Source organism: Lepidochelys kempii, chromosome 4 (assembly GCF_965140265.1).
Source record: "Lepidochelys kempii isolate rLepKem1 chromosome 4, rLepKem1.hap2, whole genome shotgun sequence".
NCBI lineage: Eukaryota > Metazoa > Chordata > Testudines > Cheloniidae > Lepidochelys > Lepidochelys kempii.
The window spans coordinates 88,172,172-88,185,021 of NC_133259.1; the positions used below are offsets into that span (position 1 = coordinate 88,172,172).

Below are 12,850 nucleotides of genomic sequence, written 5' to 3' on the forward strand. Positions count from 1 at the left end.
AACAAAAACAACACAGGTGCTTACCGTTCAAATCGTTCAGTTGTCAGTTGCCTTTTTAAAACATCATAATCCGTCTGCAGCTGTGCAACTTTACTTCGAAGCATGGAAACTTCTCTATTATGACTGGTTCTAAAAATATCATGAGAAGTAACAAAGAATTTTCTTAAATTGTTGCACGCTTTCAGCTGGTATCTTAGAGGAATTAGGAAAAACAGAAATGAACAAGGCAAACCAAAAAATGAAGTAAGAGGAGTTGTTACTTCAAATAGCTCAAAATAACAGAGTGAGAATCAGAAGTGTTGGGAAGAATTGAATAAATACAATGACAATTTACTGGATGAAGCTAACCTGGGAAAGACAAAAGTGTGAACTTGGAAGTCCTTCAATAAATTCATACTACAGTGCATCATATTCCTTTATAGATAAAAAAATACAGTAGAACCTCAGAGTTACGAATGCCTCTGAGGTGGTTTCTAACTTTGAAATGTTTGTAACTCTGAACATAATGTTATAGTTGTTCTTTCAAAAGTTTACAACTGAACATTGACTTAATACAGCTTTGAAGCTTTACTATGCAGAAGAAAAATGCTTCTTTCCTTTTTTTTTTTAGTAGTTATGTTAGGGCTGTCAAGTGATTAACAACATGATTAATTGTGATTAATTTTTTTAAACAATAGAATACCATTTTTTAAAAATATTTTTTGATGTTTTCTACATTTTCAAATATATTAATTTAAATTGCAACATAGAATACAAAGTGAACAGTGCTCACTTTATATTTATTTTGTTACAAATATTTGCACTATAAAAAACAAAATAATTGTATTTTTTAATTCACCTCATACAAGTACTGTAGTGCCATCTCTTTATCATGAAATTTGAACTTACAAATGTAGAATTATGTACAAAAAAACCTGCACTGAAAAATAAAAATGTAAAATTTTAGAGCATGCAAGTCCACTCACTCCTACTTCTTGTTCAGCCAATCGCTCAGACAAATAAGGTTGGTTACAATTTGCAGGAGATAATGATGCCCTCTTCTTGTTTACAACATCACCTAAAAGTGAGAACAGGTGTTCTCATGGCACTGTTTTAGCTGGTGTTGCAAAATATTTACGTGCCAGATGCGCTAAAGATTCAAATGTCCCTTCATGCTTCAAACACCATTCCAGGGGACATGCATCCATGCTGATGACAGATTCTGCTCAATAACAATCCAAAGTAGTGCGGACCAACACATGTTCATTTTCATTATCTGAGTCAGATGCCACCAGCAGGTTGATATTCTTTTTTGGTGGTTCAGGTTCTGTAGTTTCCGTATCAGAGTATTGCTCTTTTAAGACTTCTGAAAGCAAGCTCCACAGCTCGTCCCTCTCAGATTTTGGAAGGCACTTCAGATTTTAAACCTTGGGTCGAGTGCTATAGCTATCTTTAGAAATCTCACATTGGTACCTTCTTTGCATTTTGTCAAATCTGTAGTGAAAGTGTTCTTAAAATGAATGACAAGTGCTGGGTCATCATCCGAGACTGCTATAAAAGGAAAAATATGGCAGAATTCGGGTAAAACAGAGCAGGGGACATACAATTCTGCCCCAAGGAGTTCAGTCAGAAATTTAATTAATGCTTATTTTTTAACAAGCGTTATCAGCATGAAAGCATGTCCTCTGGAATGGTGGCCGAAGCATGAAGGGGCATACGAATGTTTAGCATATCTGGTATGTAAATACCTTGCAATACCGGCTACAAAAGTGCCATGCAAATGCCTTTTCTCACTTTCTGGTTGCACTGTAAATAAGAAGAGGGCAGCATTATCTCCCTTAAATGTAAACAAACTTGTTTGTGTTAGTGATTGGCTGAACAAGAAGTAGGACTGAGTGGACTTGTAGGCTCTAAAGTTTTACATTGTTTTGTTTTTGAGTGCGGTCATGTAACAACAACAAAAATCTATATTTGTAAGTTACACTTTCACAACAAAAAGACTGCACTACAGTATTTGTATGAGGTGAATTGAAAAATACCATTTCTTTTGTTTGTGATTTTTACAGTGCAAATATTTGTAAGCAAAAATAATATACACTTTGATTTCATTTATAACACAGAATACAATATATATGAAAATGTAGAAAAACATTCAAATATTTAATAAAATTTCAATTGGTATTCTATTATTTAACAGTGCAATTAAAACTGCGATTAATCGTGATTAATTTTTTTGAGTTAATCGCATGAGTTAACTGCGATTAATCGATAGCCCTAGTATTTTTCCCTAACTTCATTTCCTGAAACAGATCATAGAATCATAGAATATCAGGGTTGGAAGGGACCCCAGAAGGTCAGCTAGTCCAACCCCCTGCTCAAAGCAGGACCAATTCCCAGTTAAATCATCCCAGCCAGGGCTTTGTCAAGCCTGACCTTAAAAACCTCTAAGGAAGGAGATTCTACCACCTCCCTAGGTAACGCATTCCAGTGTTTCACCACCCTCTTAGTGAAAAAGTTTTTCCTAATATCCAATCTAAACCTCCCCCACTGCAACTTGAGACCATTACTCCTCGTTCTGTCATCTGCTACCATTGAGAACAGTCTAGAGCCATCCTCTTTGGAACCCCCTTTCAGGTAGTTGAAAGCAGCTATCAAATCCCCCCTCATTCTTCTCTTCTGCAGGCTAAACAATCCCAGCTCCCTCAGCCTCTCCTCATAACTCATGTGTTCCAGACCCCTAATCATTTTTGTTGCCCTTCGCTGGACTCTCTCCAATTTATCCACATCCTTCTTGAAGTGTGGGGCCCAAAACTGGACACAGTACTCCAGATGAGGCCTCACCAATGTCGAATAGAGGGGAACGATCACGTCCCTCGATCTGCTCGCTATGCCCCTGCTTATACATCCCAAAATGCCATTGGCCTTCTTGGCAACAAGGGCACACTGCTGACTCATATCCAGCTTCTCGTCCACTGTCACCCCTAGGTCCTTTTCCGCAGAACTGCTGCCTAGCCATTCGGTCCCTAGTCTGTAGCTGTGCATTGGGTTCTTCCGTCCTAAGTGCAGGACCCTGCACTTATCCTTATTGAACCTCATCAGATTTCTTTTGGCCCAATCCTCCAATTTGTCTAGGTCCTTCTGTATCCTATCCCTCCCCTCCAGCGTATCTACCACTCCTCCCAGTTTAGTATCATCCGCAAATTTGCTGAGAGTGCAATCCACACCATTGTTTATCAAGGTTATCAAGATAAACCTAATCTGACTGAGAAAGTTTCTTTCCTGTAGCTGAAATGCTTCTTATAATAGTAACTGAGAGGATGGAAGCCCACGTCAAGAGTCCTTGAGAGTTTGGGGCTCTTATGGAAGATTTGAACACACAAACAATGATTCTCTCAGAAACAATCTTTTGACCAAGCGTGGGGGGTTTGATTATGTAAATAAGTTGTTTTATACAGTTTAAAGATTTTTCACAATCAAAATACAAATAAAATAAAAAATGAAAAAATATTGGAAGAAATGTAGTTGTCTGTTTTAGAACTTACAGTTTGCTCTCTGCAAGTGTTAGTTTGTCTTTAAGTAATTGAATTTCTGAATCTTTCTCATGGGATTTTAAATGATTCTGAAACTCTTTGTCTCTGCTAGTAGCCAGCAGCGTTTCAAGATTCTGAATAGTAAGTCGTTCGCTGGACAATTGCTTTTTTAAAAGCTCTGCTTCAGACTTTATATCTTCTAATTCAGCCAGAACCTATGGTATAAAACAATTACTACAGTAAATTTGTTACTAGCCTTACATTTAATGTTCACTATTTATGTAGTATTTTACAAAACAGATACACATAGATACGTGTGTGTACAGTTCTCATATTCTCTCTGAAAAAGACTAATTTACAGTTTATAAAATTTTTTTAACAGACAAGAAATTATATTAAAATGGGAGTTAAAAGTAAAAATACATATCAATTTTAATGTAAGGGTTTAGAAAAAACACATTACAGGAATGTTTTCATAATCCCTAAAATAAGCCTTAGGGACCCAGGAAATTCAGAATTAAGATTAAATGTATAAGAAATCTAAATGGTTAAGATGGAAACATTCAGTTAAGGCACCCAAACAATCTTGTGCCTTGTAGTGACAATACAAAAAGGAATAAATCTGGACCCACAAACATTAAAATGCCTTAACCATAAGGGTATGTTCAACACATGATTATTTTAAACTTAATCTTAACTCTGCTAGTGTCACCATTTTTAACCTGAGGGTTTTTTATTTGTCATGTAACTTCAGAATTAGATACATTATATTAATTATTAAAATTAGTCACTTTAATAGACATAAAAACAAACCATCATGATCTAAATAAAATGTATAGTAGGTTAATACTCAGTAGAAAATTTAAAGATTGTACAATATATCAAGAATTAGTGGACTAACACGCATCTGTTTGTTATATGCATGTGTGCGTGCGCACACACACACTTATTTCCTATTCTAAAGGAGCCCCAGTGAAGCATATGTGCATGTCAGAAATGATTACTAGTGGGGGGGGGGAGAATTAGAGCTCCCCCAAGTAAGGAAATCAAATTGTGTATCTGTGCTATAACAAGAGCTATATTAGTCGTTGCTTCTTACCCTTTCATAATCCAGGTTTTTGGATGTTAGCTGGCGTGAAAAATGTTCTTTGCTAGACTCAAGTTTCATGCACAGTTCCCTCACAGAAGCCAGGTCAGCTAATACAGAAGACTTTTCTTCTTGTTCGTATTTGAGATCCTCTTCCAATCTAGACATATTTTTTGTAATTGAAGAGAGCTGAGATTCATATGCTTGGTGTGCACTGATATGCTAAATGAAAACAGACAACAGTTAAGAGGTCATGATTTTTTTTCCCCAGTGTTAAAAGTTGCATAACAAAGTTACATACATTTAAGTATCTTTTCCCCGAGCTCTAAACTGAACTTTAGACTACCTTACTTTTTTTTTTCTTCTAAATCATGGTTTAAAAAAACCAACAACCCTAAAAACCAGGTTTCTCAGAAACTTTTGCAACCATTTGAAGGACTACACAGATATTAAGCAAAATGCAGAAGTAGACTATATTGGTGTTTCAGAAGAAAATTAAAACTTAAAAATTGAAGACTGAACTCCATCTTTTACTCAACTGCCAATCTTGAACTTATCACTCTTGTCAATGAATTAAGAATGTCAGACAGAAACGAGGCCTGTCTCTGCTTGGCTGTTAAAATCTTTTTGATCTTCAGAAAGACTGTTTCTTCAAATATGAAATCCTCATTTGATATAACTGGAATAACCTAATATGCTGTTATAAGAATCAAATGTTTGAACTAATACTTAACTCTGAAAAATATCACAAGAACATTTTGTCCCATGTAGTGAAATGGAATTATTGGAAGATATAGTGGCAATATTTATTCACATCTACTGAGATCATGCAATATCTAGCTCCTCCATCTTGAAGTCTTCATATAAGCTCTACCAAACAGTTCCTCCACAGGAATGTAAACCTGCTCTACTTAACAACAGTTACTCCAAAGGGCAAGATTTTTCATTACGCCATGCAGACATTAATGGCAGAGTTCTACCAGTTACCCATAGAACTCCAAAAACGCAATGGAGTTTCCTGGGAATAACTGAGGATAGAATTTTTGCTGAAGGAAAAATTGCTATGCAGTTCCTTTACTGTTTTTCCTTTCGACTATTTATAGAAGTCCAGGCACCAGAGCTACAAGTATTTTATGGCTTAGCTGTGGCTGGCCCTAAGCTCTGTGTAAGGTGCAGCAATCTGTAGTGCTTTCCAAGGAGTAGACCAGTAAGTACAGTAACTCCTCACTTAACGTCCTAGTTATGTTCTTGAAAAACGCAACTTTAAGCGAAACGATGTTAAGCAAATCCAATTTCCCCAAAAGAATTAATGTAAATAGTGCGGGTTAGGTTCCAGGGAATTTTTTTCTGCCAGACAAAAGACATTATATACATATACAGTATAAGTTTTAAATAATTTTAAACAAACAATTGAATACTGTACTTACCAATGATGATTGTGAAGCTTGGTTGAGGCAGGGACATAGTGGGGTTGTGGCATGGGGGCTTGCCCTGCTCCGCCTGCTGGGCATTCCAGCCACGGAGCACTGGGCTGGCGGAGGCGGGGAGCCAAACAACATTATAAGGGAATGTTGCAAGACTTTAAAGGAGTATGTTCTCTAATAGGTCAGTGACCTAATAACGGAACAACATTAACTGGGACGACTAAGTGAGGAGTTACTGTCAGTGGTGACTAAGTGCCACAGTCTGCCTTTCCTACTCCAGAGGGGTGCAGATGTACCCTGGGCCAGAGTTATACCTGTTGCAGCAAATGCCCTCAGGCATACCAGCACAGCTGCACTGGCTAGTACATTAGGTGACTGGAGCCAAGGTTTCACCCATTCCCAAACCTTCCCATCCATATACACTGGGTAGGTGGGGAGAGTGGTGTGAGTAACCTCAGAAAAAGAACAGAGGAAACAAAATGCTACAGACATTTCACCATCAACTAATCACAATTAACCATCAAGGATCTTTCAAATACTTCAAAAAATAGATACACATTGTAGTCTTACTGTTCTTAGTATTGTAGATTTAATAGAATAATCTTGTACATTTGTTTTCTAAAGAACTATGTTTTCTGCTTCCAAAATTGCTGTTCCTATTCAGCCATATCCTGTTGCTGTTTACATGCAAGTATACTTCAGTGCTCTATTTCATATGAAATAGTGGTTGTCCATGCTGCCTTACAACTGCTCAGCTACAAAATCAAACTCTGATTCAGAGGACAAAGGTATTGCCTCATTCAAAACCTCAATCTATTCACTAGATTCCACATCAACTCCAGTCCCTAACCACAACACAAAAACTTCTTCAACTTCTCTGATTTATGTAAAATAAATGGTAATTTCAGACAGGGTCCATTGAGTATGTTCAGAGATTTAAGTAACAATAGTATAGCATTACAGTGTGCTAATACTGGTTTGCATTTCTCTGCAGCATCTTGCACAAAGGGGGCATTGATCTTTGACTTTGGCTACTAGGTACTACTAAGATATCAACACCACCACCACTACTGCCTCTATGATTATCACATGGAGCCTTTCAGTCAAGGAACTCAATGCACTGTGAACAAATAATTAATCACGCCCTTGTGAAATACTGCAGGCAAATATCACACCTATTTTATGGACAGGTAACCTAAAAGGCTCTTACATACAGGCAAACAATCTTTTTTCCCCCCTAACCACTGAAAATCTATCGCTGTGGCATCAGCAGTGAGTTAAGCAGAAGAAAAATGATACTACTCTAGCCAGAATTGCAGTTACCATTTCAAATATTCTGTGTCTGCCTTCAAAACATTCAAGGATAGAAGTTAATTTCCATGCAAGCATAGAAAATGTTCCTTATCTTTTATTTAAAAACAAACAAAAAAAGCAATTAAGTATAAACTGTTTTCCTTGATAGGATTCAATTTTATTGGGGAGTATTGGTTATTACCTCTTGAATTTCTTTTTCTAAAAGTTCCACTCTCTCTCGAAGATGTCTTCTATCGGTATCTACAGAGAGGAGTTCAAGACGTATTGAGCTGCTTTCTCCCTCAGCTTGATGGGCCTTGACTTCCCAGTCCTCAGCTTGGCTGTGGAGTGTTCGGAACTTCTCTAACAAATCTTGATTTTCTTGTTCCTAGTTGAAATAAAATTAATCACTCTATAATAAACTGTGTGTCACCACAACAAGTGCCTTGTACCTTCCAGTCATTTAACATTCTTTGTGTCTGGAAGTCGCTTCTGTTACACTACTTCAGAGGAAGGGAGTGGCCTTCGTCATATCCCTAACCCAGTAGGCGTTCATCTTTCTCTCTCCCTGGACAGAGTACATAGCTTTATTCCTTTTGCAAGTGCCAAGCAGCAAATGTATCGCAGATACAGCAGCCCAACTCAGTTTATATTAGAAGTGGGATTTTTAAGCAATTAACAGAATAGACACTTGTTTGATGATACAAACCTGTCAAGGACACCACAAAAATACATTAACAGTATTTTTTACCTCATATTTTACCTCTTAAGGTAGGAATTTCTTGCCATTCTCAATATCAAAGCTATGTTGCTATTATCATTTCTACCAAAGCTGCAGTGTATCTGGCAAAGATATCCCTAAAAGACCATCAGCCCGGCCTATTAGCTCATTTTATTAGCTCTTCTAGCTTTAAAGTTTTCAGTCACTACAATAAATACTCAAATTTGGATTACTTTATCCTTCTCTCAGTACTCTGTTCTTTTTTTTTTTTCATCTAAGGGTGCTATCAAAAAGGATCATATTTCTTTCCAATCACCAAGGTCTCTAACAACTTCTTCCTAGCTACATCTCTGGGTTTGTATCCATATTTTTTCTTTGACCTTTCAGCTACTTCAACCACATCCTGCTTATTAAAATTTTATCCTCCCTTGCTTTTCATGACTCTGTTCTCTCCTGATTCCACTCCTACCTCTCTAATCATTCCTTTGGCATCTCTTTCAGCAAATACTCTTCTCTTCTCTTGATGGAAGTTCTATAGAGCTCCATCTTTGGAGCTTCTTCCATTACACTTTCTTGATACTACTATTTTGTATTACAACAGTGCCTAAAGGTTCCAGTCAGGACTGAGGCCCCCTTGTGGTAGGCACAGTACAAGTATATATTTCACATAAAAAATCCCTACTTTTAACAAATATTCTTAAGGTTTCAAAGTCCAACATCCAAAAGTCAGGAAATGCTAGAATTAAGGTTGCCTGTGCAACCTTATTCAGCAGCCTTGTGTGTATGCATTTGACATAAAACAGCCTCTGACTATATAATCGCATACAGTTTTTTTCTCCATAGGAAACCTGCCTCATTCAATCCACAAAATGGATGGTGCTTAGTGAGCAGCTATTCAACATTTTGTTTTATCCAGATTGGTCAATACACTCATGCCTTGTTTATTAGGCACTATTTGAAAACTATTATGAAGACAGGATTATTAATTTCTCCTCAGGCATTTCTATGGCACTTATTACTAGAGTATCTAAATACTTGGCAAAATTAATTTATTTTCACAACATACCTGTGAGATAACGGGGTGGTATAATCCATTTTACAGATGGGGAGCTGAATAACAGAGATTAAGTTCAAAAGTGTCCAGTAATTTTGGGTGCCCAATTTGAGATGACTAGGACCTGATTTTTCAGAGAATTTAGTATTATATAGAACTTTGTGTTCAAAGCACAGCGCCTATTGGTTTCAGTTGCAGCTGTGAGTGCTCAGCATTTCTGCTTTTGAGTGCTTGACTAACATGTGGTTTCTTTAATTTAGGGTGTTGTGACAGTCTGTACCCTATGTTCACCCTTTTACAAGACCATGTTAAATTTTGTACAAAGCATATTGTGTAAGGTATCATTTGAAAACTCATTATTTGCTGTATTGTCCTTGTAAAATGTGTGCGGCAGGATAGTGAGTTTGTGTGTGTGGTTTTTGGAGCGGGGTGAGGGGGTGAGAGAACCTGGATTTGTGCAGGAAATGGCCCACCTTGATTATCATGCACATTGTGAAGAGAGTGGTCACTTTGGATGGGCTATTACCAGCAGGAGAGTGAGGTTGTTTGTGGGGGGGCGGAGGGTGAGAAAACCTGGATTTGTGCTGGAAATGGCCCAACTTGATGATCACTTTAGATAAGCTATTACCAGCAGGACAGTGGGGTGGGAGGAGGTATTGTTTCATGATCTCTGTGTGTATATAATGTCTGCTGCAGTTTCCACGGTATGCATCCGATGAAGTGAGCTGTAGCTCATGAAAGCTCATGCTCAAATAAATTGGTTAATCTCTAAGGTGCCACAAGTACTCCTTTTCTTTTTGCGGCAACACTGTATGTAAAGATATGAGACTCCATTGTATAATATTATCAAGACATGTTCAAACATGTTCTGGTGGGCAGTCACAACAAAGTTCCCCAGAGAAAAAGGCTAGCCAATGCCCTGAGCTAGGTGTCAACGAGATCAAATTTTGACCACCACCTGAATAAGTGGCCAATCTTCAGCAGGAGAGTGGATGTGGGCAAAAGATCTACATTTTGACAAAGAAGCAGCTTAAGGTTCCTGGCAACACCAAATTTCTGTCTTCTGACTATCAGCAAGAGATGATTGTTGTGCAAGAGAAAGGGTTATGAGGGGAGAGGACAGATGCCCCAAATCTTCTCTCCCTTTCTCTCTACCAACAGCATCAACAACACTTGAAGAAAAGATGCCGCACTGGATCGGGGGGAGATCCTGACTGAAGGATTCAGACAGAAAAACTGTTGAAACTTGTATTTCCTTGTAATCAATTCTGACTTATATGCCTCATTACTCTTAGTGACTTAAAAATCTATCTTTCTATAGCTGATACATTTGTTTTATTGTTTTATCTAAACTAAAGTATTTGGATTCAAATGTTTGAGAGACTCCATTTGGGATAACAAGATTTGTACATAGCATTTTCTATTAATAAATGACAGGCTTTGTATGAGCTTGTATTGTCCAGGAGGGCTCTGGGCAGTACAAGATGCACATTTCTGGGGGAAAGTACAGGAACAGATCTCACTTTTCCCTGTTTGTTGAAGTAAAGGACCATCGTCATATTTTCCAACATTATGAGGACATAGTAACACTGGATAAATGGGAGAAAGGCTTTGAAAGTGTCTTGGACTGCCTGTAATCCCAGAACACTGATGTGCATCCTGGCCTCTCAGGGTGTCCAAGTGCCCTGTGCTGTGTGGCAATCCATGTGGGTTCTCCATCCTAAGAGGGAAGCATCTATAAGATTGTCCTGTATGGTGAAGGGGAAAAGGAAACGAATACCCAAAAATACTTGGTGGCAATTTTCCCACCATAGTACAGATGATGTTAGTTTGTAGAAACTGTTACCATGGTGTTCACAGACTCTCTGCTTGTTGAGTACGCTTGAAGTCATGCTTGCAGGCAACAAAGGTGGAGTCTGGCGAATGGCACGATGTAAGTTCATGAAGTCATATGTTCCAGGTGAGAGAGAAATTCTGATTGGTGTTCAAGGGTTGTTCATGACCTGATCTATGAAATCGTTCCCTGCTTGGAATCTGTCCATCAGCAGATAAGCTCTTACCATGACTGAATTTATGGATGCTCTGATGAAGTCTATAGTTTGTGCTGGAGTGAAAGCAGAACCAGGTTTATGCTGACCCGTAGGGAAGACAGGAACTGAAGCATTGAAGAAGTTGACTCATAGGCTTCTTGACTTATATGGGCAATGAGAAGCCAGTCACTGAGATTGGGAAAATGGTGAAACCACACCTGACATGGGCTGCTACTACCATAAAGACTTGGTAAAGACCCTGGAGTGGTTGCAAGGCCAAAAGGGAGCACTCTGTATTGAAAGCAATTAGGGCCTACTATGAATCTGAGAAAATGTCTCTGAGCGGGGTGAGCATACACATGAAAGTATGTGGCCTTCACATCAAAAGCTGTAAATTAAGTTCCTTTTCTAGGTATGGAATTATAGATGCTAGTGTGAACATGCAAAATTTCAGTTTGCGAATAGAGTGGTTGAGATGGCGGAAATCGAGAATGGGTCTCCAGCCACCGTTTTTTGTTATTGGTGTGTTCTTTCGGTTTTTTTTTTTTGTTTTGTTTTTTTTTAAGTATTAGAAGGAATGATGAGTAAAACCGCTTTCCTTGATGCTGAAGAGGTACCTGATCTATTGCTCCTTACCGTAGGAGGGATTCAACTTTCTGTTTGAGAATCTCCTCATGAGAATGGCCCATGAAATGGGCAAAGATAGGAGTTTTGGAGGGGATAGGTAAGTAAGTTTGATCGCATAACCAGAATGGATGATGTCTATTACCCACTTGTCTGCTATTATTTCACTCCAGTTGTGGGAAAACAGTGCCATTAAGAAAGGTCAAAGTGTGGCCATGGAGTCCCCCAATAGTATGGGGTACAATTGGTTCCGAGACAGGTGCTGAGGTGGAGGTTGGTTCCATACAGATCCTAGTTTCTTGTCTAAGAAGGTATCTTTCAGAGAAGGAGACACAGGTTCTTCTGGTGGTTCAGTGTCTCCTGAGAAAGAAAAGACCAATTCTGTGTCTACTGGCAGTAAAGTTATGTTGGAAGTAAACAATGGTTGGAAGATGCAAAGGGAGACAGAATCCTTCCATAACTTGCATATACTGGTGGAGTCAGGACCTGATAGAAATGGTCCTGAGAATCAGAGAGCGCAAAAATGTCATCAGGTATAGAGTAAGTCTCCACTCTCCCAGGAATGCGAGGGGTCCTGTTCACTCAAACTGATGGACCTGGAGCAGTTTGTACCATTGTTTGGTGAAGCAGTGCTGGTACCATTAGTGGCTGAGGTTCCTGATGGTTGCCTTTTGCTGGTACCATTGGTTCCTGGTGTTTAAGTTTAGTTGCTATTGGAGGTACTGTTGCCACTGTAGTGTGGTCTGGTACAGACAGAGCTCTGGATTTGTGAGCTTTCTTGTGACAACCCTGAGACTTAGGATATTCCAAGTCCTTTTGGGCTAAGCAAGACGACTTACTTGACTTAGGGAGGCTCTATCTGACTTCTTTGAAATGGGCTCAGAGGAGGATTTGCTCTAGTGTTTAAGAGAATGCTCCTTGTATTCCCAACAAGACCCTAACAAGTGATCTGTGGAAGTAGATTCCCTCACTCCTAAGTCAGGCCAATATACAGGAGACGGTCCCCTGACTGGAGCCTCATGGCCAACTGCAGCCTCATGGCTTTCTCCATAAGGTGCTTCTTAAGATGAAGTTCCCACCTCTTTGGGGGAAGAGCAGCAGATTCTGC

General features: G+C 38.7%; 1 protein-coding gene across 6 annotated transcripts in view; it reads right to left on the bottom strand.

The window, feature by feature from the left end:
* The window catches only part of CEP135 (centrosomal protein 135), a 108,861-nt gene that overhangs the window by 16,410 nt on the left and 79,601 nt on the right, over positions 1-12,850 (bottom strand). For 4 of the 6 annotated variants that reach the window (XM_073341982.1, XM_073341978.1, XM_073341984.1 and 1 more), the window contains 4 exons: positions 7,516-7,701; positions 4,609-4,818; positions 3,522-3,724; positions 25-192 (listed from right to left, as the gene is read on the bottom strand). In XM_073341982.1, the coding sequence (XP_073198083.1) occupies positions 25-192; positions 3,522-3,724; positions 4,609-4,818; positions 7,516-7,701 (767 nt within the window). The remainder of the gene's footprint in view (positions 1-24; positions 193-3,521; positions 3,725-4,608; positions 4,819-7,515; positions 7,702-12,850) is intronic. The other 2 variants (XM_073341980.1, XM_073341981.1) reach the window with 1 other exon arrangement.